Source organism: Canis lupus, chromosome X (assembly GCF_048164855.1).
Source record: "Canis lupus baileyi chromosome X, mCanLup2.hap1, whole genome shotgun sequence".
NCBI classification, from domain to species: Eukaryota; Metazoa; Chordata; class Mammalia; order Carnivora; family Canidae; genus Canis; species Canis lupus.
Window position 1 is genome coordinate 105,995,107 of NC_132876.1, and position 25,843 is coordinate 106,020,949.

Here is a 25,843-nt window from a genome sequence, read left to right on the forward strand (position 1 = left end):
AATGGGCCTTTAGCTACTAAAATGCATAGCTTCCTTTCATGTTGTGACTAAGTAATTTGAGATCTCTTTGGGCTGAAAGTGTACAGAAAGGTTGCATACTGATTGTCAGCAGGGAAAACTGCCATCAAATCAATGCGTGTAACTTTCCTCTCAAATTGCAAACAAGGAAGTATTGGGTACCTGCAGCGCTTGCTCTCTTTCACCACAAATGCCAGATTTTTCTGAATTGAACTCTGACGTCAAGTTCAGTGATAGCCAGTCTCTGTGGAGTTGTGGCATTACTATTTGTGGACTTTTCTGAAGCCACTTCTCAGCTAACAGCATCCAATCTCTTACATCTTTGCACCGATAACTAGCTGGTATGTTCCTTTTTGTGCTTTTATTTATGATGCTTAAAACTTCTTTAGGAAGTACAAAAATAAGTTTTAAGAAATCTTAAATATCATAACTTAGTTTACTTAATAAAATTAATTAAGAGAAGTTTCTAATATTCCATTTCATTTTACTTGGTGAAATTAGTTTTAAGAAGTTTTGACTATTGCTATGTTATTTTACTTAAAAAATATTTTTAGGAAGCTTTAAATATTGAAGTTTTATTTTACTTTATGCAATTAGTTTTTAGGAAGTTGTAAATAGCATATCATACTTTGGGCTCACTGGTCACATCTTGGAGTGTCATCAAACCTGGGCCAATAATCCTTTTTCTAGCCCTGACATTCTTTCTTCATGATCTTAAAAACCCACTGTCTCCCATCAGTTCCCCACTCTTTCCTTATTCCTGTTTTTCTTCTTGCCCCAAAAACAATCAGAATAAAAGTGCTGCATTTTTAAAATGAAAAGCCAAAAAATAAAACCCAAGCATGGAATTAGTCATGGGCAAAACCTCTTCATTTAAAGAAGCCTTGACTCAAACCTCCAAGGAAGCTACTACCCAGGTACACTGAGTCTTCAAGGAACCACCGTGGATCCCATCATCGGTGCATGACGTCTTGGGGTTCAAGAGGCAAGTTATGCTGCCTTCTTCACGGACTGAATTAGGGAGGAAGTATGGCAGCCTCCTTCTCTCGTATTTGGCGGCGATAAGCAAGCCATCTGATGAATGTGCAACTTGCTTGGTCTCCGCAGCGCCCCCTTTGCCAGGAGCTACCATGTATGTTTTACTGCCTAAGTCTGCATTCCCACAGGCCTCAGAGCATGGAGGGCAGCACGCATTCCGCGACCTTGCAACTCCACCACCCTGCTTATAATGTAACCATAATGCAGCTGAGATTCCTAAGTAAATTATTTTCTTTCCTTCCGCTCCCCCCAAACAGGGCATTAGGCATTCTAATGAACTCAACCATAGTTCTTTCTCATTCAATGAAAAGTGTCACTTCATTTGTCATGTCAGTATCTGATTCCCAATGACATTTTAATTTTGCTAAAGGAACCAATGAGAAATGGTCACAAAAAGGGAGGGGGATCCCTGGGTGGCGCAGCGGTTTGGCGCCTGCCTTTGGCCCAGGGCGTGATCCTGGAGACCCGGGATCGAATCCCACATCGGGCTCCCGGTGCATGGAGCCTGCTTCTCCCTCTGCCTGAGTCTCTGCCTCTCTCTCTCTCTCTCTCTCTCTCTGTGACTATCATAAATAAATAAAAATTTAAAAAAAAAAAAGGGAGAAGTGAGCCCCTGGAACCCTTGGTCCACAAGAACCCTGCCGTCAGGCTTGCTGGATATGCCACATTCAGGACCAGATGAACAGAGCAACTGATGTTGTATTGTAATCACTCTGGCTTTGTTTTAATCGTTACCTCTATCAGGAAATTCCTGCAGCCCCGAGAGAAAATATACTGGGACTCTCATACCGTCATTTTTAAGCATTCTCCTGAGTTTATACAGCAAGGACAAAGAAAGAGGTACCTTCTCATTTATGTCTCACTTGTTGCTTTCAGAGTTCTTGTACATTTATCACACCCCCTTTTGTGATACTCCCATCCATTCCATCCATAGGGTGGGGACGCTGAGGGGAGCAGATCCTGTCAGTGCCCAACCCATGTGCCCTCCAATTCACTGTTCCTGAGCTCACAGAAGGCTTCTCACTACACATGCCATCCACCTGAGGGTTTCTGTGGCTGCAGGAATGTACTCAGTCTTCCTTGGGGAGAGCCGTCCATGAATCACACAGGGTTTCTGGGTACATGGCCCAGATTGTGGCTTCCTCACCCCTCATGGAAGACCTCTCTCAGGTATGTTCTGTTAAGTCTCCCAAAGGCCCCCAGTGGGATTGAGCTACAGGTGCCTAAAGCAGTAACCTGCCCATTAACATAGTCTGAATTTTCTTCCTTCTGTGACTCATATTCTCACTCCCACGCTGGTGCTTCCTGGGCTCACCTCCCAAATAAACTTCTTCTCTCTAAATCCTTGTTTCAGGGTCTGCTTCTGGGGAAGCCCCACCTAAGACAATGGGGTGCCAGAGAAGATAAATATCTGCTAATTGCCACACAGCTACTTAACAGAGAACCAAGGCTGAGACTCAGGGCTTTAGACTTGTGGCATAAGTTATTTTGGTAAATACTAAATAAGGTTGCCCCTTGCCAATGGCCAGCACATTATAGAATCAGTTCCAGGGCTTTTGGGCAAAAGGAAGACACTATCAACAAAACGAAGTTGTTAGATGGCTACTCCCTGTCTTTTAGGAACCCAGTCACCACCACCAGAAGGAGGAAATAAAAGAAAGGAAGGGCAGTAGTTACCTAGCATGACGAAAGGGACTCCCAGGAAGGTGGAATTGTATTTCCCACCAGTAAGATTGATGATCCCGGCCGCGGTGAGAGTGGCCAGGGTTATGGTCACCAACCCGAGCAGGCCTAGCCAGGGTTTGCTGCGGACGCAGTCCTGCATAGAGCAGCACAGGATGGCCATGGTGACCACCAGGATCAGGCTGGTGACCAGGTAACGTTCTGATACACGGCTGGTCTTCTGGAAATCTTCCCTCAGTGAGGAGGACGTGTAAGGGTACATTTTGACTTTGCTGTTGGATTTCTGGAACAGTCGGACAGTGTCGCAGAAGCTGGACTCCCACCTCTCAGCCACCATGTCATTGAGACTGTTGATTGACTGCAGGTAGTAGGTGAGCTGGACAGCCTCTGCGGATTTTACCCGGTCCTTGCTGTGCACTGTGACGCCTCCAAGCTGGTGTCCGTTGTACACTGCCCTCCCATCCTTTAAGTGAGTGATCGGGTATGTGATAGCAAAATTGGTCCGGTTGGTGGCCCGAGCATTCTTTAGCTCCTCCAGAACATGCACTATGTCATCCACGATGCAAGTCTTATCGTTATTCAGGATACATATGTGGGCAAACGTGTAATTAAAACCAGGCCTTGGAACCTGGATCCTGGTCACAGCAGCATGCAACTATGGGAGAAAAAATGAAAGTCAGTGTTTATTTCCAAAAAATAAGACATTAATACATGGCATTAGCTCTGTGGATTCAGATCTCTCTTTTTGGGAGTGACAGAGTCACTTGTGTCCTCTCTAAGGTAAAGAGTTCAAATTAAATGTTATAACCTTAGGTTAGAAACTAGGTAGTGGGGATCCCTGGGTGGCACAGCGGTTTGGCGCCTGCCTTTGGCCCAGGGCGCGATCCTGGAGACCCGGGATCGAATCCCACATCGGGCTCCCGGTGCATGGAGCCTGCTTCTCTCTCTGCCTGTGTCTCTGCCTCTCTCTCTCTCTCTCTCTCTCTCTCTCTCTGTGTGTGTGTGTGTGTGTGACTATCATAAATAAATAAAAATTAAAAAAATAAAAATAAATAAAAATAAATAAATAAAAAGAAACTAGGTAGTAAGGATGCAAAACCAGCAGCATCAGCAGAGGCTGAGAACTTGTCAGAGATGAAAACTGTCAGGCTCCATGTCAGACCTGCTAAATCAGAAAGCTCTGGGGTGGGGCCTGGGAATCTGGGTTTTCACAAGCTCTCTGGAAGATTCTGATAAAGGTACTGTTTGCGCAGTGCTGGGTTAAGGCACAGCATTATTTCCACAGGTTCTCTTCTTTATTTGTGACCAAACTGGTCTATAAATGTCTGAAAATCTCACATACGTCCACCATCTAGAAGATATAATGTACAAAGTGAACTAGGGTACAGTTTCAAGTGCAGAGGTCTTCGGTAGGCCCATCCCCTGCTGCCAACTTCTAGGGCCCCTAAATGACTTCCCCATCCAATTCTGTCACTCGGTGCCATAAAAGGCAGGAGGCTCACCTTGAGAGACCTCATATTCTCTGGCTTTCCTTGTCTGCTTATATGGGAAGGGAAACGGAAGAGCGAGAGACTGGCTGGGATACATGGTGGTCATGCTAAAGAAGCACAGTGGGATGTATTCTACACACCCCTCCCCAAGTCAGACTTGCCATGTCCAAGCTCTATACACCTGTGGTCACAGTGGACAGTGGGAGTACAAGCACTCATTTAACAGCTCCTCCTTTATGCCAGGCACAGTTCTAGGCCTTTTACGCAGATCAACTCATTTTGTCCTTACAAGAAACTATGATGTAGGTACAAGTAAAAGCCTCATTTTACAAATGAGGAAAGTGAGACACAGTTGCTTGCCCAGGGTCCCACACATAGTAAGGACACATAGGCTAACCCAGGTAGCCTGGCTCTGGAACCTGTGCTCCTGGCCCCTCACCACACACCTCTAGGTTAATAACGCTGGTAGTTGAATCAAAGTTCTTGCTAGCAACTAATGCTTAAATTGGTGCTTTCACTGGCCAAGTGCTAAGGTTGCCTAAAAAATCGCAGTTGCTCAAGTTCAGATATGTAGGAGTATATGTACTCTACAGTCTAAGGTGAGAAAATAAGGCCTTATCTCTGTAAAATGTGCCCAGTCAGCAAAATGAGGCCAGTGGTAGACATGTAATTGAGTGTTAAGTAAATGATTATGCCTGTGGCTAGCACTGAGTGGGTTCTCAAAGGCACAGAGATACTCACTGTGTATCTTCTTCTAGTGAAGAAGAACATTTCATATGTAGTGGGAATAAAGTTTAACATCCAGTTGCCACACCGTGACTGTGCCATTATTACTCATAACCTTCTGAGCATCTCTGTGACCCTGATATATTTTCTCTTAAATCTGCTCTGGATGGATTATTTGTGAAGACATTTTGCTGTGCGTGTGCCAGGGTGAGTGGGATATTTATTATGCTTTTTGAAAATGTCGGAGGGGTACCAGCTGTCAAAGTCCTCTAGTTAGCACAGAGCATGAGTTGCTAATCCTAATTTTCAGCGCACCCTCCCCCATATCTCCTCATGGGCATCAGCCCTCAGGTTCAGGAAATGCTTCACTATATTATGTTTGGCTGAAAATTTTGAGTTCTTTCCTACACACACACACACACACACACACACACACACTTTTGATCTCCCAGAGATACCTAAGAGATTATTTTCACAAAACCCTTACCATATGCTAAATTTTTGTTTTGGTGCTTTGGGATTAATGATGGGCACGATATCTTCAATGATCTTAAACTGAGTGTATCCATTTTATCCATTCTTCTCTAAGCATGGCCCAGTAAATTTTGATTAAAAGAACTTCTAACTACAAAAATAAATCTGAAATATAAAGTTATTTTAGGGGAGGGAAGAGCCAAGAGGAATTTAAAGACAAGAGAGAGTTTTGATAAGTGTTCAAAGAAACACTTTGGGGAAAGATTCAGAATAGGCTAGAAAAGGAGTGGTATTGAAAGCATGCATATGTGTAATATTTAGTGCATTGTTTGTTCCTATGAGCAGTCTAATAAATCTCCCTTAGAGTGATTACTAAATATGTCAAGAGAAAAAGATTGCCAAATAAGATGGTGTTAAGCCACAGGGCTGAACCCAGTTATAGCAAAGGGATAGTTTCCATCCATTCTCTAAGGCGACCATGCACTGCTGGGTGGGGAGTTTTAAACTATTTAATGATGTGCCAACTCTGAAGGTCTGCTGCTATGATCCCTGAGACCATAGGCCAAAGAAAGCATGCACCATGTTAACTCCTGTACACCAGATCATAGGATGGAGACTTGGGAGAAAGGAGTTCTTAGTGAAGTTTGAGAAGGAATGTTTCTTAATTCTCAGTACCAGAGCTTCTGTGAGATGCAGCTGCTTTGAATTTCCAATGGAGAGGTGGGTAGAACATGTGTCACTCTTGCTTCTGAGTGGCAGGGAGATGCTGAGTGACAAAGCATCCAGAGAGGGGGTGTTGGCTGAGGCCGCCTACCTGGCAGGAGGTGTCTGTGGGTTTCTACTGTGGGATAAGAGGTGAGAGGATAATAAGAGGCATGGAGAACTGAGACTCCCTTCTGTGGCTTCTGAGAGTCCTCAGTTCTGATCTTTGGTTCTTATGACTACATGTCAAGTACACACACAATCTAGTCTTGGCCATCCACTTTGCCATTGGCAGGTACATTGACATGCTACCTGGGTGTCAGCCTGTGTAGGGTTTTAGAGTGCTCTGATTTAACCTCCTAAAGGAGCCCCACTTAAGACAACAGAGACATTAGTAGGCGTTCTTAGATATATTCCCTGGGGAAAAAAAGGAAGCCAGAGATTGAAGCTGTGTTGCTGTTTTTTTTGTTTGTTTGTTTTGTTTTGTTTTGTTTTGTTTTTCTGTATACTTACTTGAAATTTCTGCACTGGAAAATGAAAGTGAAAATGATAACAGGTTAGTTGTTAGTTTATAGTGACTTCATTTTTGTCTTTAAATTAATGTCTTTTCTTGGAGCCAGAAGGGGGAAAGCAAGCCGGGGAAAGATCAAACCATGATAGTGAAATGGTGACGGAGACACCTCCATCTACAAAATGGACAACCTCTAGCTACACAAGCTTATTGGTGAGCTCAGGAAGAGGCCCTCAGAAAAAAACAAGCGCAAGTGACACAAAGTAGTAGTCCTGACCTTAGTATAGTTGGAATCTATCATGTGAATCTACACATAATCCATGTTTCCATAACTGTGTATAGGTTCTAGATAATTCACTCAACACACATTCAGTAAATACTCATCAAATTTACCATAATAGGATATTGTTGTCAATAATAGGATAATTTCTCTGAATGTAGTAAGCCTGTGCTCACACATGGGAAATCACAGAAGAGATACAACATTCAAAACAAAAAGAATATTCTAACAGTAGACAATGCCAAGCATTTTGTGCTAGTAAAGTCTAATCCAATGTCAATCCCGATCACAATATTTTCTGTTCTGTATTTGCTGCCAAAGAGGCCAGGACTGAATGTTAAATGGAGATTCATTCCCAGGCTCTGAACATACAGTTTAAATTGTTAGCTTCTTTGCCCTCATCACCCTTCAGGTTAGGAATGATAACAGTAACAGTAAGTAGTCTGCTAAGTACTTTCTTCAAAGTTCTAATATTTTATTTGATACAAGACTCTATGGAAATGATTAAATGATTATCCTCATTTTATAGCTGGAGCAATTGAGATCTAAAGAATGTCAGAAGCCCACCTATGCTGACCCAGTGAATGAAGGGCAGGGGTGGGATCTTGTGGATGGCAAGCGGCAGGCCATGTGGCCCTAGCCCAGCACAACTTTGGGTGGGGACAGAGAGGATTTGGGGAGAGGTGCTCCGTCAGCTCGCCCAGTTCAGATGATTGGCCATGGCTGTGACCAAGCTGTGGGATGGCCATACTTGGGGATCTGGGGCCCATTAAGAAGAGACCAGACATAATCCAGACAGCCAAAGCTCATCTATAGATGGCAGTATCTATAGGTGACAATATCAACAGGTAGCGAAGGGGATGGGTTTTGAGCTTACTGACTTTTCTTGTTCTCCATGCAGCCTCTGTGGTTGCCAAATAAAACTTTTCATAGACAGGCTTACTAGGCAGAAATGCTGTGGGACACAATGGAATCCAGTAATAAGGAGTTTTGTCTTCAAGTCTGGCTTCCGCTACTTACGTGGGAGTGTCAGAGACCCTAAAGAATGTCATTCCTTCAGGTCTCGGATTTATCAGTAAAAAAACAGGAGGTTGGTTTAGCTAATCTTTACGGACAGACCCTTTTGGTTCTCACACGACATAATTCTAAGATGAGTGACATCCACATACTACATGATCAGATGCTGAGTGAAAGTTAACTTCATAAATATCAATTTGAGATTTATTATAGCTGCTTGAAGTATGCTTTTCCAACACACTGAAGTTCTTTCTAGGTCAATGACAGATCTGATGGTAGATGAAACCCAGAAAGAAAACCACAGAGTAGGGAAAATAGGTTTACTGAAGAAAAAAAAAAAGACTCCCTCCTCTGAGTGATTTCCCGTTCTGGGGAAGCACTGGCTCTTCTAATCCCCTTCTGCCAGAGCCTGGGACAAAGCCAGTGTGGGCTGCTGGTCACGACAGGCCAGAGTTTAATTTCCTCTCTGCTTCTCCTTGGCACACTCAGATCTTCCTCAGAAGACAGCAGGGGCACCTTGTAGAGAGTACAGAAGGGGTCTGGGAGGAAGGAAGTGTCTGCTCCCGAGTGAGTAGTGATTAACACAGGAAAAATCCCCGTGCACTGTCGGGATCTTTCACACCTTTCGGCTCGTCTTTGTATTCTTTTTTTTATTGCAAAGGTGGAGAGTCAAGACCAGAGGGCCACTCTGCCAGGCAGGGCAATTAACAGGCTCTGGGAGCAGCCACAAGCTGTCCAACCCCCCACTTCTCCCCCGGCCTGGGAGGCAAGATTGGTAGGAGGTGAGGGTCCCCAGCTCCCCAGAGGGAATCGGTCTGATGATCCACCTTTAGCAGCTGCCTTCCTTTCCTTGACTTCCTACCCCCTCCTTCTGCCTGTCACACATAAGCTGCATTCATGAAAAAAAAATTTTTTTAAAGGTTTTGATTTTTAAGTAATCTCTACACCCAAGGTGGAGCTTGAACTTTACAACCTTAAGATCAAGAGTCACCTGCTCTACCCGCTCAGCCAGCCAGCCAGCCAGGCACCCCCATTAAAACACTTTAAAAAGGGAGGTTGGTTAGTTAGCTTTTCTAACTTCTATCATTTGTCCCCAAATAACTACCTTCAAAGTGGCACTAAATCAAAATGGCTTTAAAACTGCTTTCAAGGAATATCTGGTTTTCACCCCCAAATGAAATATTTTCTTCGTCGAATCGTTCCAAATTCCACGTCATGATCTGGGCCTATATTCTGCAACTGTAGATGGGTAAGAACTGACTGGCAAGGGATCCTCACCCAGGACACGAGAAAACAGCTTGAAGTGGATGGACCTGGTCTCCGCAGTTCAGCAATTACGCTAGCTCCCTCAGTGTTATGTCCTGTCTTTGCATGATCTCACTCTCACCCACTCTCTTTCCTCTTCTTTTAATAGAAGAGCATTACATCAGAACACCAGAAGTCGCAAGTTGGGGATTGTTACCGTGATTCATTTGTAGCGCAGCCAAAAGCAAGTTAGTCATCCCTTAATAAGTGAACAGAAATATCATTCTGCCTTTGAAACATTACATGTTTGGAGGACACCAAATTTAAGCTGTGGATGTAGCCAAACAAGTGACTATCTGTCTACACGCTTCTTCTATACATGTGTGCCCAGTGTCAGGCTGACCTGCTCCGAGTGACAAGAGAAAATGGTTACTTCTGTCAATACCATAGAGTCAGTGGAGCTCTGGGAGAGTGGGATGTGTCTGTTCTCCTTGCTTTACCACCGGGGGGTAAACACTGTTGTTGCTGATGTTGACACTAAAAAGCAGCCAAGAGAGAGCCCCACATTGTAATTCCTCAAACAGGCTGTTTGTCTTTGCAGCCTTGGCTGAAAAAGCAATCCAGCTTTCGATCTGAAGTGAATAAATCTGGGATTTTAGAAACCAAAAACAGTGATGATGAAGGAAAAGGCAAGTATAAAATCTCCTTGCAACTTTGGCCCAATTCCACATTGGTCTGGAGGAGAAAGACAATGTGTTGAAGCAGAGATTGGGTAACCTCTATTTCCATAGTCTGGGGCAAATTTTCATGTGGTCTTAACTAAAAAAAATCCATTGATACCATGAAAAGACCCTTGGAAATGTGCTATGTTAAACTTTCTGATTAGGGTGGTTTTTTTTTTTTAAAGATTTTATTTATTTATTCATGAGACACACACACACAGAGAGAGAGAGAGCGAGAGAGAGAGAGAGAGGCAGAGGGAGAAGCAGGCTCCCTGGAGGGAGCCCAGTGTGGGACTCGATCCCCGGTCTCCAGGATCATGCCCTGGGTTGAAGGCAGGTGCTAAACCGCTGAGCCACCTGGGCTGCCCAGGGTGGTTATCTTTTAATCCCATTGTCCTCACTTCACTTTCATGGTCAGGATTGGGCTCTGGTGGAGCAATTTTGTAGGTCATGAGTTTTGCTGACTATCTGTAAGATGACAGGATGCTCTCAGAAATGGGAGAATGTTAAAGCTGATTGGCCAAGAGGCAAAGAGAAGTCCCAAAGAGCCATATGCCTGGGGAATATGCAACAGCAGTTTTAAGATTTGGTCAGGAGAGCACAAATAAGTCTTTAAGGGACAGGAAAAACAGTACCAAGGACACCCAGGTCTGGAAAATGACCGTGAAACCTGAGTGGGAAGAGCACTGGATCAGGAGTCAGAAGACTTGAATTTAAATCCTGGTTTTGTGGCTTGCTGACCACATGACTTACAGATAAATTTTTAAAAAATGAGCCTTTAAGGATATATATCATGGCACTTCCCTGCTCTAAATCCTCCAATGGTTCCTCATGGCACTGAGAACCAACACCTAAGTCCTGACTGTAGCCAACAAGATGGTACACTGTCCTTGCTGACATCTTGGGACTCATGTCTCACCATCTCTTAACTCTGTAGGGAATGTCCTTTCTCCACACAGCCTTGCTTCTTTCACTTCCCTGCTCCGATGTAATTGGCTTCCCACCCTCAATTAAAAAGAATAGTATCCTTCGTCATCACCATCATTTTTTCTCTTAAGAGTTTTTTACGGGATCCCTGGTTGGCTCAATGGTTTAGCGCCTGCCTATGGCCCAGGACGCGATCCTGGAGTCCCGGGATCAAGTCCCACATCAGGCTGCCTGCATGGAGCCTGCTTCTCCCTCTGCCTGTGTCTCTGCCTCTTTCTCCCTCTATGTCTATCATGAATAAATAAATAAAATCTTTAAAAAAAAGAGTTTTTTACTGCACTGTGATAGGATGTTACATTACGCATCTCTGTTTCTTTATTCCGCTGCCCCCACTAGAACAGGAGTTATACCATGCTGGTGTATTTGTCCATTTGGTCTACATCTTCACTGCAAAGGACAGTTCCTACTACATGTACTCAGTAGTTATGGAGTAAATATATGAATATAATAATCTTGTGACTCAGTGGATTTTAGTCTGTCTCATGGGCAAGAGGCGGGCCAAAGGAAGTGATAGAATGTGTGCATTTGGTAAATTCTAGAGGGCAATGAAGGTGACTGCAGTTATTGTACAGCAGGGAAGCATGCAGTGCTCTTTTTTCTGCCAAAAAAAAAAGAGCTGTCCACATATGACCTAGAGTTGGTTCCTGAATAGTTCTGTAGGCCCTGATCTTTCCTGGGTTTTGAGGATATTTTGCGCTTTAGTGGGAAAGACATGGGTTCTGAGGTCAGAATGCCCCAAGTTCAAATTCTTCCTCTGTCAGTTCTACCTAAGGGACCATTGCAGGCACGACTGGGCCCTGTCTTCTCACGACTTCAGCATACACTGGCCCTACTTTCAGCCTGATGTGAAAGTCCTGGGGCATTAACATGCTATCTTAGTCCCAAGCAGCCTGGAGCTAGGACTAAAAACAGTTTGTATAAATACCCCGGCTCCCTGTCCCCAAGGTTGGGTGAGTCTGTGGCACGTGTTCCTCATGGATTCTCAGAGTTCCTCAGCAGGATTAGGCTACCATTGGACAGAGGGTAAATAGCTTGACAAGGGCCCTATAACTTACTGCTCGCCTTCCCTGCTATATGTTGCCATTCTCTTATCGGTGCTTCCTGGGATTGTCTTCCAGATATACTACTTGTTTTGAGTCCTTGACTCTGGGTCAACTTTTAGAGGAACCCAAACTAAAACAATGACTAGGCATTTAATTCAGTTTCGTTATCTGTAAAGTGGGGTCATAGGGTCACTATGAGGGTCAAGTGTGGTAAGATCTAAAAGGTGTCTACCTGGGAATTTATGATTGGATTAAGCCATATGGAATGGCCATTTCTGTAGGTAACAGAGTGGTTTAGTATTGGCAATTGTATGTAGTTAACAACTGACCTCCGGTGAGGGTCTATTCTTGCCCCTTCCTGGCCCCTCTTCCTTTCCAAGAGTCCTAACAGAACTGGGGCTCCCCTCATTGGAGTACCAGACAAGTTTATTAGGCTTTCAAGGTACAGTTTGGTGGTACCAGGACAGGCTTTTAGGAAAAAGACAACAGTTCTGTGCTGGGAAAGATCTCACACATCCACAAATAAGACTGCATGATGAGCATGCAAAGCCTGCATGCAATCAGAATTCACACTTTTAGCAGTTTTGGTTTAAGAAAAGTCAAATGCCATAGAACCCACATCCTTGAAATACTTGAAACTGCCAATAATTAATAACGATGTTCAATCTACAAAATTATGAAAAAGTGTCTCTATCGAATGAACTCCTTTGGCATTTTTTTTTCCTTCCAATGATTTACTAAGTTTCTAATAAGCACTGAACTTGAGAACTGTGTAAATTATGGCTGATAAAAGAACTAAGAAAAAAATTCCCACCTAATGACATGGTCATGACACTCCTGAATGATGGACCATGAGCTTTACGAGACTGAGCACATGATGTAGTTCATAAATGAGTGTATCATGTGATAGTGCATTTTTCACTGGAAATATTTTTTTGTTTTGTTATCAAGCTTCTCTAACAAAACTACTGCCTTTAAGAATCACAGGAGTGACCCCAGCTACTGCCCTCCTTTTCTGGATCTGAAAAGAGGCCTTGTGGAGTAGATGGTGAAGGCTGTGATGGTTTGTGTGATTCAGCTTGCCCTGGCCCTGACCCTTCTGGGAAGTGCTAATGTTGGTGGCCTATTTTGGCCTGGTGGACTTGGTCTGCCTGGGCTCGAATGCTGGCTTGGGCACGCCGTCTCGCCTTTTCCAGGTGAACTGCCTACTGAGATTATGGTGCACATCAGACCAGGCAGGGAACCGTGGTGGGGCAAAAGGAGGAAACTAAAAGGTTTGAAGTGCCTACTATGTGCTGGGTTTTGTGCAGAGAATGCAGCATCTGTTACCTCATTTAATCCTCGTTGCAACTCAGGCAGGTTGATGGTACATCCATATCTGCGTGTGGGGAAACTGAGCTTCAATGAGCTTAAATAACTTGCCCCTGGTCACAGATTTAGTATGTGGATCAGCCCACATGTAAATCCTGGGCTTGAAACATTGTTCCCTCGTGGGAGTTCCTTTGGTAAAGACTTCACACCTAATTTCTGTGCCTTGGCCATTTGGATACTGATGAACTTGTGTTTGGGTATTAGGCTTCAGCACAGTCCAGCCACAGTGTCAGATGTTTAGCAGCAATCTTGAATTGAAAGTGGTGGTGATGTAGCAAAGTCAAGGGGTAGAACATGACAAAGCATCCTTGCGGAAGCTGCAAGACTCAAGTACTGAACACCGAGGCCCAGCAAATGCTGGACATTGACAACACAAACCTCAGGGAGAAGCCACAACCCCGTTACCAATGACAGGCATGCACGACTGGAGATGAAGAAGACAGATGTGTAAAGAGAGGAGACTTTCATCAGTCTGAATAGCATCCTTTCTGTCTTGAATGTTTCCTGTGTCACTGTCCGCCTCCTGCCCCACGCACATGCAGAAGGAAAAGAGAAAAAACAATACTCTACAGAACATACTAGTAGAAAGGACTGGCAATTTGGGAATTTATTGCAAAATTCTGGATTGAAGTTGGGGATACTACAGGATGTGGGTATCACCCCTCCCCAAAGGCTGTTTAACACCAGGATATATACTCTTCATGAGGGCAAGGGCTCTGTTTTCTCCATCCTGTATCCCTGGCACATACTGGAAGCCCAACAAAGATATATTGACTGCACCTTCTGTGTTTGTTCCTTCTTGCTGATTTATATTTTCTCTGGTGACATTGAATGATACTTCATTTGTACCCAAAGGCTACTGTGCTACATGCATATCATTTCCATCTTAAATAAACAGATGACATTGAATTTAGTCCTGTCGCTTACACACTGCAGACAAATGGCTGATCTCATTAGATAAATGGATATGGTTAGAGTATAATCTAAAAAATATAAGAGCAGAGAAACAATTTAGGTAGGAGATTGGGTACTGAAATAATTATTATACTTAATTATAGAGTAGCTTGAATTTTTATTGTGTATTTGTTGGATTTATATTTTTGGAGGGGAATTCTTTTTAAATACAGAAAAGTTTAGAGATGAATATAAAAATTCTCATGTACCTATGTCCAATGTCATGTCTATTTGAAGATTCTGTGTCCCCACCCCATGTTAATGCTGTCAGTGGGCAGGGTGATCATATAATTTATCATCCAGATTGGAACACTGAGAACATTGAGAGTGCAGGAGGGCACTGTTAATTTCATGGAAACACCAGGCATAATGTGGGACCATCACAAGCAAAACAGGATGTTCTCCTTACCTATGAGTGTCTCAGAGGATGTGACTACTGATATGACTTCATCTATTTATGCCTCACTGTGGGCATGCGATGGAAATCCTTTGGTTTGCAGACCCATCACTGCTGATGGAACCTAGACTTTTACTGTAGGTGACACTAACCTGTAATCACAGTCCTCCAGGAAAAGGCATCTGGGAAAACTACTTCCATTTCTGACTACTTCCCCTTCTCCCACCACTGCAACTTCCCTCCATGGTAAGGCTCTGATGTTTTGCAGAATTTGGCTTTCATGTAGCCCAGTTCTGCTCTCTAATGCAGAGGTGAAGTGCATCTTTAGCATCCTCAGAACATTCCATATACCTGCCCTAAGGACACCAGCACCAGCCATGCTGGAATAGGCAGATGGCTTCCACTTGGTTTTCTCAGTGATGTGGCTTCACCCAGGAAGGAGCAAAGATTGCTTTCGTGCCCAAAGATGCCACTCTGGGTGATTCTGTCTTGGTTTAATGCTGGCAGTGGCTCACAAATTTGGCTGATTAAATTTTTCAAGGCTTGCACATGTAAAGTCTGTGATGGGCCTCAGATAGGCAGCAGGTGGGAGACCAGAGCATTTCTGCTTTGTTGGGAGAAAGCTGTCTCTATTTCATTACCAATTATGGCAATGAACCATTTACTCAACCTGTATTGCCTACACTATGTAGGATATTAATATAAACCCTGGGGGAAAAAAAAAACCCTGGGAAGATAAAGAACATCAAGACGTAGTTTTACCCTCAAGAAACTTAGAGTCTAGCAGAAGGACTTCAGGCAGAGTCTCAGAATTGGTTAGCACATGCAAACCACAAAATGGAGTGTTGCAATTCCATGATAGACGTAGCTAGGGGGTGTAATGGGGCTACAGAGAGACTAGTATATGTTCGAGTGTGTGCATGTACAAGTGCACAGCATGTGTGTAGCAGTGGGAGGGGCACAATGAAATACAAAGTTGGAGAGGAAGTGGGACCAGTTGAGGGAAGATCTTCCTATTCACCCATTCAGTGAATACTTATTAGTAGCTATTAGTTAATCTGACGTCAAGCTGCGTGAACAAGACAGATAGGGCTCTGCCTTCACAGAACATTCAAACTCTAAGAGATACAGACAACAGCAAGGCAATTTCAAGATTTGCATGGAGTTCTAATATGGGAGAAGTGCTAGATGGTAAGGGAAGAGCACCTGTGGCAACCTCTCAGGCACCAGGGAAGACTTGTTGGAGGAAGTGACTTATAAATTGGCACCTGAAGAATGAAGAGAAATTAACCGCAGGCAGAAGCTTGGCATGGGAGTATGGAACTGGTGGAGACACTATGGGCAAAGTCTGAGAGGCACAAAATGGGTATCAGGGGAAATGGAAGTGGTTCAGGCTGGTGAGAGAAAACAGGAGAGCTGGAGGCTGAGTCCAAATCACACAGGGCCTTGTTTGCTAAACGTGAGAGACAGACTTCGTCCTGCAGGTTGCTGGGGGCCAATGAAGAGTTTCAAGCAGGGGACGAGATGATCAGAACTGTGGGAGATGACTCTATCTGCAGTGTGGGAGACTGGGAAGGTTGGAGAGCAGAGGCAGGGAGACGGAAAAGATCTGAACCACAGTGGACATACTGGCATGAAACAGGAAGAACATGGGTGTCTCTACCTTTCCAGAGATCTGGACAGCTTAGCCTGGGGAGTAAGCCAGGTAGTCAAATCTGATGACAACGTTTAGCTCCATGGTACCGATTAAACATTTGAGCTGCATTTCCTAGGTCTGGGTCTTAATGTGCCATCTATCAGTTGTCGGTTTATAAATGTGCAGACCTAGCTGTCATGTGGCCTTGGACTTGTCTGCATGTACGCTGCTAAAGTGCAGTCACAGACCACACAAGTACAGAAGTTCTTGGCCAATTGCTTCAAGTTCTTCTGTAGCAGATGCACTTGGCATCCTGTTCATATCCTCTAGTGCTTACCTCTTGAGAGCACACCTGCCTGACTGCAAATGCCAGCACCCATGCTTCTTTGTCAGAGAGCCCACTTTGCCATCTGCTCGGCAGACCAGAAGTTCTGGGGCATTAACACCCCCTGGGAACAGACTTCAACCAATGACAGATGGGAGTTGGCATAGAAATACCTGGTTTCCCTCCCCATGGGTGGGACTATTCATGGGTGAGTGTGTTTGAAATCGCTTCCCAGAGCTTGGGGGGAGGGCGGGGGGGGGGTGCTCCACTTGCTTCCAGCCTTGGCCTACCTGATCACACAGCCTTTGAGGCTCCTTCCCCCTCCTGTCTTGCTACCCTGTGCTCCCCTCCTCCCCCGCCCCCTGTTTCTGGTTGCCCTTCACCTCCCAAACAAACTAACTACCTTTACTTAATTTCTTGTTTCAAGGTCTGCGCCTGGGGGATCCCAAACTGAGATAATGTCTAACAATGGTCAGTGCCTCTGGAATTAGAGTTTTCTATTGTTCTCACTAAAACACTAAAGCATTCTAAAACCAAGTGCTAATTTCCTGTGTATTCAAATACAGTTATTTAGTCAAATGCAGCAGACTCCTAACTGGAGAATACACTGCTGGTCAGCAGAGGGGAGGGGGTGGGGGACGGGTGAAAAAGGTGATGAGGATGAAGGAAGGCACTTGTTCTGATGAGCACCGGGTGTTGTATGGAAGTACTGAATCGCTATGTTGTATACCTGAAACTAATACTGCCCTGTATGTCAAGTAACTGGAATTTAAATAAGAACTTAAAAAAAAAGTATTTAGAGCCCCCCACCACAACCCCCCCCCAAACACCAATATGGTCATGTCAAAATAAAACAACCCTTAGGGAGTAAAGTTAATATCTTTCGAGCTCTTCTTCATACTCAGTCTTTTGATGGTGGACACATTTTTGGGGATGATGCCCAACTACATACAGTAGGTACACAACAGAAATTTCTCCAGTGGCTCTGCTAAGTTCATGAATGTAGATGCCGATGCTGTCAGCTGCACTTCCCCCTCATTTGGGATATAGTCCAATCTTTTCATTAAGGTTTAAAGCTAATCACATGTTGGGTCCAGGGTATACGGATGACCAGAAGGCACCATAACTCATCAAGAATGGCTTAGGCCTGCATCCTGCCGGGAACAGGGAACTGCGAAGTGACATGATCTCTCCTCTTTCTTCTTGCTGATGATAAAGCAAGCATTTCTTTGGCTTTTACTTTATTTGGAAAAAAAAAAAAAACACTCAGAGACACAGCAGCCTCTTTGCATCCTTCTGGAGTATGTCAGCAGGTAAGGTCTCAGGCTTCGGTGTTCTCTGTTGACAGCAAATGCTGGAATGTTGCCCAAGTTGGATGAGAGTCCCTATCTTTACATTTCTGGATTTCTGCTGTTATGGCGGTCGGTGTGTGGGAGAGACAGCTGATGTGTTCACTGGATTCCTTCCCAGGCAGTGATGTGCCTGGGGAGTACGTGCTGGTGGAGGCAGATTCTTCATGCGTCGGCCCTGCTGCCGGTTCAGGTGTGGAAAGGCTCCATGATGGCAGTGTGTCGGATGTCAGGAAAACTGAGCCGACTTGTCTGCCAAGATTCAGGCCGTCTTTCTTGTCGTTCCTCACCATCACTAGATGTTCTGCACTGCTGGGATGGTAGTCTCACTCTTGCACCTTATTAACAGGATCACTGAAGAGAATGTGTGTGTGTATACTCTTCATTATTGAGGTATAACATTTCTATAGTAAAGGATGCAAATCTCAAGTGTAGAGCTCAGTGAATTTCACAAGTACATACCTATACATAAGTATTGCTCAGATCAAGACAGGTTAACTACAGCCCCCAGAAGGCTCCATCATTCCCCTTCCCAGTCGATACCCCCACAACCCCCAGGGCAAAATCATTCTGATTTCTGTCAACATTGATGAGCTTTGCTTATTCCTGAGCTTCTGATAAATCGAACCATGCCGCATGTACTGTTTTGCGTCTGCCGCCTTTTACTCAACCCACAGCTTGTGATATTCATCCATGTCGTGTTTATCAGTAGGCTGTCATTTATTTTTGTTGTGTAGTATTTCACTGCATGAAGATAGCAGAATTTATTTTTCTCTCCTGCTGGAGGACGTTTTGGTTTGTTTCCAGTTTGGGGTTTTTATAAATAAAACTGCCGTGAACATTCTTGTGCAAATCCTTTGGTGGACATACGCAGTCTTTTCTTTCAGGTATATATAGTGGCGCATTGCTACGTGTTTAACAGTAAATTCTCTCACAAAAACAGCTCTGATTCCTAAGCATTTGTAAATATCTCCACTGTGGCCAATTTCAAGCTACCTAGGGGATGTCAGTTAGGAAGAGATATGGCAAAGCAGCTTTCAGGGGCCAGTAGGGGGAGCCAGCCTCAGGATACCGCTGGGTGGATAGACAGACCCAGGGGTGGAATTTGGGGATCAGAAAGTAAGCATATATTTAAAGTTCTCCAAAGTGATTGTACCATTTTACATTCCCACCAGCAATGGGTGAAAGTCCTAGTTGCCCCATATCCTCAGCAGTGCTTAGTATTTATCAGTCTGAAATTTTTACCATTCTGGTGAGCAGTCACGGGTGTCTCCTTTTGGTTTTAATTTTCATTTTCATGATGCCTGAAGCTGAGCACCCTTGCCCATGCACATTAGTCCTGTGGCTGTTCTCATTTCCAAAGAGCCTGTTTGAGAATTTTGCCCCTTCGGATATTGGGTGGTTTTGTCTTTTCATTATTGATTTGTAGGATTTGTAGGATATCTAAATCAAGACAATTGCTCCAGAGGCTGCCTGGCATGCTAGAAAGAACCTGACATTGGGATCATACAGACTTGTGTGTTAAGAAACTAAGTTAGTGACCACCTGATAGTCTTGAGCAGATTCCCCTTCTTGAGCCTGTTTCCTCGTCATCAAAATGGGATCACTATCTAGAAGTGTGGTTTCCTTCTGAATGGGACAATGGAGTGAGAGTGCCTGGCAGAGGAGCACATCACAGGTTCTTAGTAAATGTTGGAACCTCTCCCCACCTCAGTCAGAAAGCATAGCTGGCACTTTTGCCCATGGGTTGCTTGCTATTCATGAAACACATGATAGTTTTCATTTGATGCCTGGAAATCCCATGTTCTTCCTGGCCGACTTAGTGGTGTTCTTGTCATAGAGCTACTGCCTGTCTCTTGAAGTGAGAGTTTCATTCTTTGTGAGAAGTGGCATGTGTCTCTTTGTGGGAGGCACGATGGCAAGGGTTGATATCACGAGATTCTGCATGCCTCATTTGATGTGAGGAAGGGAGGATCTACAGGGCACTTTTTAGAGCCCCATCCTCTATGAGGGAGAAGCGGCTGCAGGGCAGCAGCTGTAAGAGGCAGACGGCTCTGGAAAGGGCTGCCTAGTGAGCAGTCAAGCCCCAGTCCCCAGCCCTCCCTTCCAGGAGTTTGGACTTGGGAGGAGTAATGGGCCTGGCTCTCATGTCGCCTCCTCCAGGAAGCCTGCCCTGGGAAAGCAGATGAGGTCTTCCCTGGTTCCCTGTATCTGTCATCACTTGCCATAATATAAGGACATTGTCTTTCAGCACTTTTGAATATTATTCTTTGTTACATGCCTACTCCCAGCACAGTGCAGGCACACAGTACTCAAGACTGAAACATTCTGGACAAGCCAACAAATTTTTGTTCAGTTGCCTTGGCATCACCAGCATGCATTAAACAGCTTTCATATCGGTGTCCTGAGACCTAGTTAAAGACTATGACTGATTGGACTGAGCAGAAGTACTAGCTAGTTTGTGGAGACTCCCAGAAAAACACAGAACAAACAAAAAGGCAAACCAACAAGGGGAACTGAACACATTGGAAGATGACTGTTACAATCAGTATATGTACTTTTTATGTCTGAAGGTAAAGGTGTTCTGGCAATTGACACACAAAACTAAGTAGCATAGCAGTGCTTTTCCAGCCCAGCCCTCAGGGGAATACACAGCCAGATATTAATATATGCAGCTCCTGAAAGAATAAGACATTAGAATTAGGAATAAAGAGATTTTTAAACTCTCAGTCTATCATTTCCTCTCTCCTTTTTCCAAGCTTTAGTAGCTTTATCAGAATCAATATAAACAAGCCTGCAGATCTCCAACTAAGTTTAGATTCATTTAAGAAATGGATGAGCTTAGGTGTTACTCTGTTACCTTGCAAATAACATAGTGAGTAGAAAGCTGAGATGGAATAGAAGAACCTGGAACACAGAAGTATCCCTGTAAATGCCACCTTAACATTTTTTTTACATCAACCATTTAAAAGAATCGTTAAACCCTGCGATGTGCTTATGTGTTATCATAGTGGAAACGAGTGGGTTTTGTAACTTCTCCTTTTAAGTTAACAAATGGGCAGAAATGCCCTTAAAGGGGGGGAAACTCAAATACTAAAGAGCAGACCATTTTGAAATGGAAGCATTTTCACGGTGCTTTGCACACAACTTTATAAAGACAGCTCCCAATAGGCACCAAGCAACTCTCAGTAGGGAAACCCCAGATTGTTTTTATGAGTGGAGACTGGTGGCTTTGGCAGGTTACCCTGTAAAAGACAATCCGTTAGCCATCGGCTGCTTCCCACTTGCGGCTCTGAAGGCCTGGTACATGCTCCCAGAACACCTTCTGTGGAACCTGGGGGCTTATTAGCAGAGAGTGCTGACTTCAGAGACTCCATGTGCCTGCTGCCCTGCTGCCCCAGGAGAGTGGGGCCAGTGACCACACTCCACACTTCTTTGCAGAGTTTGGATGGATTCCAAAACACAGCCTCAAAGGAGCAAAACCCACCCCGCCTGACATGAAAGAGTATCTGGGTGGGTTTAGGAGAGAGGTCAGGAGTGGCTTTCTGGAATCTGTGGAGAGAGCAGCAGTCAGAAAGAAGCAACTCCCCCTTGTTCCCAAAGCATTCAGCGCAGCCTCCTGAAGATTTCTTTGTTTGTATAAATATTTCAAAGTTGGGGGCTAACAGTTGTTTTTAATAAGCCAAGGTGATGTTTAGATGACACGAACAATTGAACTAAGGTTTTATTTTCATTTAAAAATCTATTTGTTTAGATGAGCCACGGGAAGACAGCGAGGTTGCAATGATTATGGATTTATACATTTTTCACTCCCAAGTTTTTACAATTTTACTCAACATAAAACAAGTGGAAGAGGAAGGGCTACCTCCCTAATTTATCCTGGCTGTCTCTTTGCTGCCTCCTCCTCCTCCTCTGCTGGTTAGCAGCACGACTGGATGGAAAACCTGTGAGGTTTACCCTGCACTTCCCGCCTCCTCAGCCGGAGCCAGCTGCTCTCAACCCTGCTCATTTGAACCACCTGTAGAGCGCTGCAAACTCAGATGCCTGGGCCCGGCCTCACCCCTTGGAATCCCAGGCTCTTGGCGAGGGCTCAGGCATCTGTATGGTAAAAAGCTTCTCTGGGACCTCGACACACAGCCAACGTTGACAATCCCTGAATCACTCAACAAATCCTGTTGATTTCACCTCCAGAATCTCTCAGATCCATCCTCTTGTGTTCCATTTCCATTGCTCTTGATTTGCTTCTGGCCCTGGTAATCTACCTGGACCGACGGAAACTGTCAGTCTTCCCAACTGCCACCAGATTTATTTTTCTAAAACACAAATTCAAACTTGTCATCCTTCTGCTTTAAATCCTCCAATGGCTCCCTTACGAATGAATGACGGAGCCTGTTTATTTCTTAGATGATGATGGAGAACAGCTGCTCCTCATCCTAGGCAGCAGGCTCTCTCTTGGCTTCAAGTGCCTTCTTTTTAACTTTTTATTTTAAAATAATTTAAGACTCACAAGAAGAGGTAAATATAGATCAGAGTTCCCGTGTATCCATCACCCGGCTTCCCCGATGATAACTTCTTACATAACCATAGCACATGATCAAAACCACGAAACCGACTTTGGTACAATACTACTAACTACAGGTCTTACTTGGATTTCTCTAGGTTTGTATGTGTGGGCATGCACTTAGAATGCTATGACATTTTATCCCTGGGGCTAAATACAGTTTAAAAAGTATCTTTTTAAAATGTAGCAGTGGTTCTTAACCAGGGTTCCCACAGTATTAGTTGCTAGGGGACCTTTAAAAAAGTAACCATGTCTGGCCCCACTCTAGACTATGCTTTTTAAGTCCAGCATTTATCAGATTTTCATGTGTACACAAATCAATTAGGGATCTTTTACAAGTACAGGCTCTGATCTAGTAGGTCTCAGTGGAGCTGGAGATTCTAACACGGTGCCAGGGGATGTGGCTGCTGTTGCTGCCAGTCTGTGGACCACATGTGGAGGAGGCCACCCTGTTCCCAGACACACAGAATGAGAATCTATGGGAGTGAGTCCTAGACCCAGTATGTGTGGATTCCTCTCATGATTCTAACCATGTAGTCAGGGTTGAGAACTGCTTAGGTACATGATGGAATCTAAAGCCTATGTCACCGTTGGAGGTCACATAGAACCATTTTAGGTCATGTCCATCTCCTCTGATGAGCCATCCAAATGCTAACCAGCTTTTAGAGTTAAGAAATCCTTCTTTCTACATAACCCACTCAGTTTTTCTGAAATTCAAAAGTACCCAGTGTGAACTCTCTCAACTTGCCTTTCACTTCCACTTCAATTTCTTCGCTATACTTTGCCCACCTTGAGAAGGTAGGCAAAGGGAAGGTGAGACTCTTTGTTTTCAAACTCAAATTCTACTAAAGGGATGGCTTCCGATTTACCACCTAATCTCTTTTCATTCCCTTGTCAGTTGCCCTTGAAGCCCACAGATATTAGACACATGCTCACTTTCTTTAGCATTTGACAAGATGTACTTTCAGCTACCAACCTTGTTTTCTGTCCTGCAGAGAAAATCCCAAGCCATCAGTTAGAAATTACCTTCAAATTGCTGCCACCACATCCATGCAAATATCCACATCCATCTGTTTCTGTCCTCTCATCTGTGGAAATCAGGCCATGACCCTCCCTCTAAGATCCATTTCTTCCATTGGGTTCTGGCTTTCCTTTCCTTCTTCTAGTCCGGTTAATCTCCTCTGTTTCTACTAGTTCCTTCCCAAGAGCTTTGAAATATGCTCATGCCTCTCTCAAGTTAAAAAAAATATATAAAGGCCTCAGTGACCCCACTTCACTTCCAGCTTCTGCCATATCTCCCCTTCTGTAAGGAGCTCTTTACATTTTCTGTCTCCAGCTACACTTCAGAGAGTGATTCATGCTTGCTAACTTCATTTCCTCACCTCCCACTCATTTCTCAAACCACTCCAGACTAGACTTTACCCCAGCACTCAACCAAAACTCAACAATGACTTCTAAGCATGCACTAATGGCTACTTTTCAGTCCTCACTTCCCTAAACTCCCAGCAGATACTTACAGTTAGGGCAATAATGTGGGGTCAAAGTAGCACTTTAAAAATATCTAAGGTGGTTAAGCATGTTGAGCTTTTCAAAAGGAATCCAGTCGGCTCCATTGAAGTGTGGGTGTGCTTTCTTCACTGCTGCATCCTCTACTATGTGCCTGGCAAGCAGAGGTGCTCAATAAATATGTGGGGTTTGACCTAAACCCTCCCTCTCTGCCATGATGAATCCCTTGACACGATTTTCTCCTCTCCTCCTACCTCTTCACCTGGCTTTCTAGTGTCTTTCTGACTCCTCTACCTTTGCCTACCTTGTAAACCTGATAGTACTCAAGATTCTGTCTCTGGTACTTCTGATCTTTTCAATGCAAATGCACTCCTCTTAGGCAATGAATTCCACTGCCAAGGTTTGGCTTGTTACCTTTATGCTGTCCAATCACTGGTTCACATCAGTACCTCACCTCTCTTCCAGACTGCAGATCTGAATTTCCAGCTGTCTCCTAAAGATTTGCAAATCCATATTATGGCACTGTTTCAACTGGTATATATCCAACAGCAGAATCTTTTCCTCTAGATTTTTCTCCCACCTGTTTCCTATTATGGTCAACAGCGTCCTTTTTCTGCTTACCTAGGTGGGAAAACTCTAGGCCACTGTCACCCCTTTCCCTTTGTTTACTTGCACATCCAATAACCTCAAGTCCTATTTATTCCACTTCCCTATTTTAGGGGTAGTATTTTCCATGTGTTTTGAAGCCTATCAGTTCCTTGGTGGTTTGTCATTAGGGGTCACCAAAAAAATAAAGAGTATACACGACCAAATAAACTTAAGAACTGCTGAACTGGACAGTTAAATAGATTTCCTTTGAAAGCCTTTGATATGCTAATGTGATATGCTAATGTGCATTCAGTATGGGGGATCTGACATGGAGATACCCTAAACATTGTTTCCCAGTGTTATTTCATCACAGAACCCAGTTTTTTTCTTTTTTTCAACATCAAAGGAAACTGCCCTAAAACACATTTTGGAAAATGGTGGTCTAATCTATCTCCTTTTTTCTCCTATAGCTATCCTATTCAAAGCCTCTTGCTTACAGACTTAAAGCAGTTCTCTGGGTGGAGGAGGGAATCTCCCTGTCTCCAATATCTTGCTTCTCCAACTTAACCCCTACACTTCTATAAGAGCTATCCTTATAAAAATTGAATCATGACTCTCCTCGGATTATTAGACATCCTTCCCCTTCCTTCTGCCCTTACTGATTTTCTGCCTGCCTGGCCTGTCAATTACTCACAGAGGAATGTTGAAGTCTCCAACTATAATATGGGTCTGTCTCTTTCTTTCAGTTCTATCAGTTTTTGCCTCATGTATTTTAATGCTCTGTTGTTAGGTGCATACATGTTTAGGATTTAAGGTCTTCTTGGAGAATCGAATCCCTTTATCATTATGTAATGCTCTCTTTATTCCTGATAATTTTTCTTGTTCCAAAGTCAGCCACATCTGAAATTAATATAGCTATCCATCTTTGTTTTGTCTAGTGTTAACATGGTATAGCTTCCTCTATCCGTCTTTTTATTTATTTATTTATTTATTTATTTATTTATTTATTTATTTATAATTTTATTTATTTATTTTATTCACGAGACACACACACACACACACACACACACACACACACACACACACAGAGGTGGAGACCAGACAGAGGGAGAAGCAGGCTCCATGCAGGGAGCCCGATGAGGGACTTGATCCCAGGGCTCCAGGATCACACCCTGGGCTGAAGGCAGGCGCTAAACCGCTGAGCCACCCAGGGATCCCCT

At 44.0% G+C, this 25,843-nt stretch overlaps 1 protein-coding gene across 1 annotated transcript in view; it reads right to left on the reverse strand.

Moving 5' to 3' along the window:
- Positions 1-25,843, reverse strand: part of PTCHD1 (patched domain containing 1) — a 56,303-nt gene that overhangs the window by 16,060 nt on the left and 14,400 nt on the right. Inside the window, exon 2 of the mRNA XM_072815432.1 lies at positions 2,734-3,394. Within this exon, the coding sequence (XP_072671533.1) occupies positions 2,734-3,394 (661 nt within the window). The remainder of the gene's footprint in view (positions 1-2,733; positions 3,395-25,843) is intronic.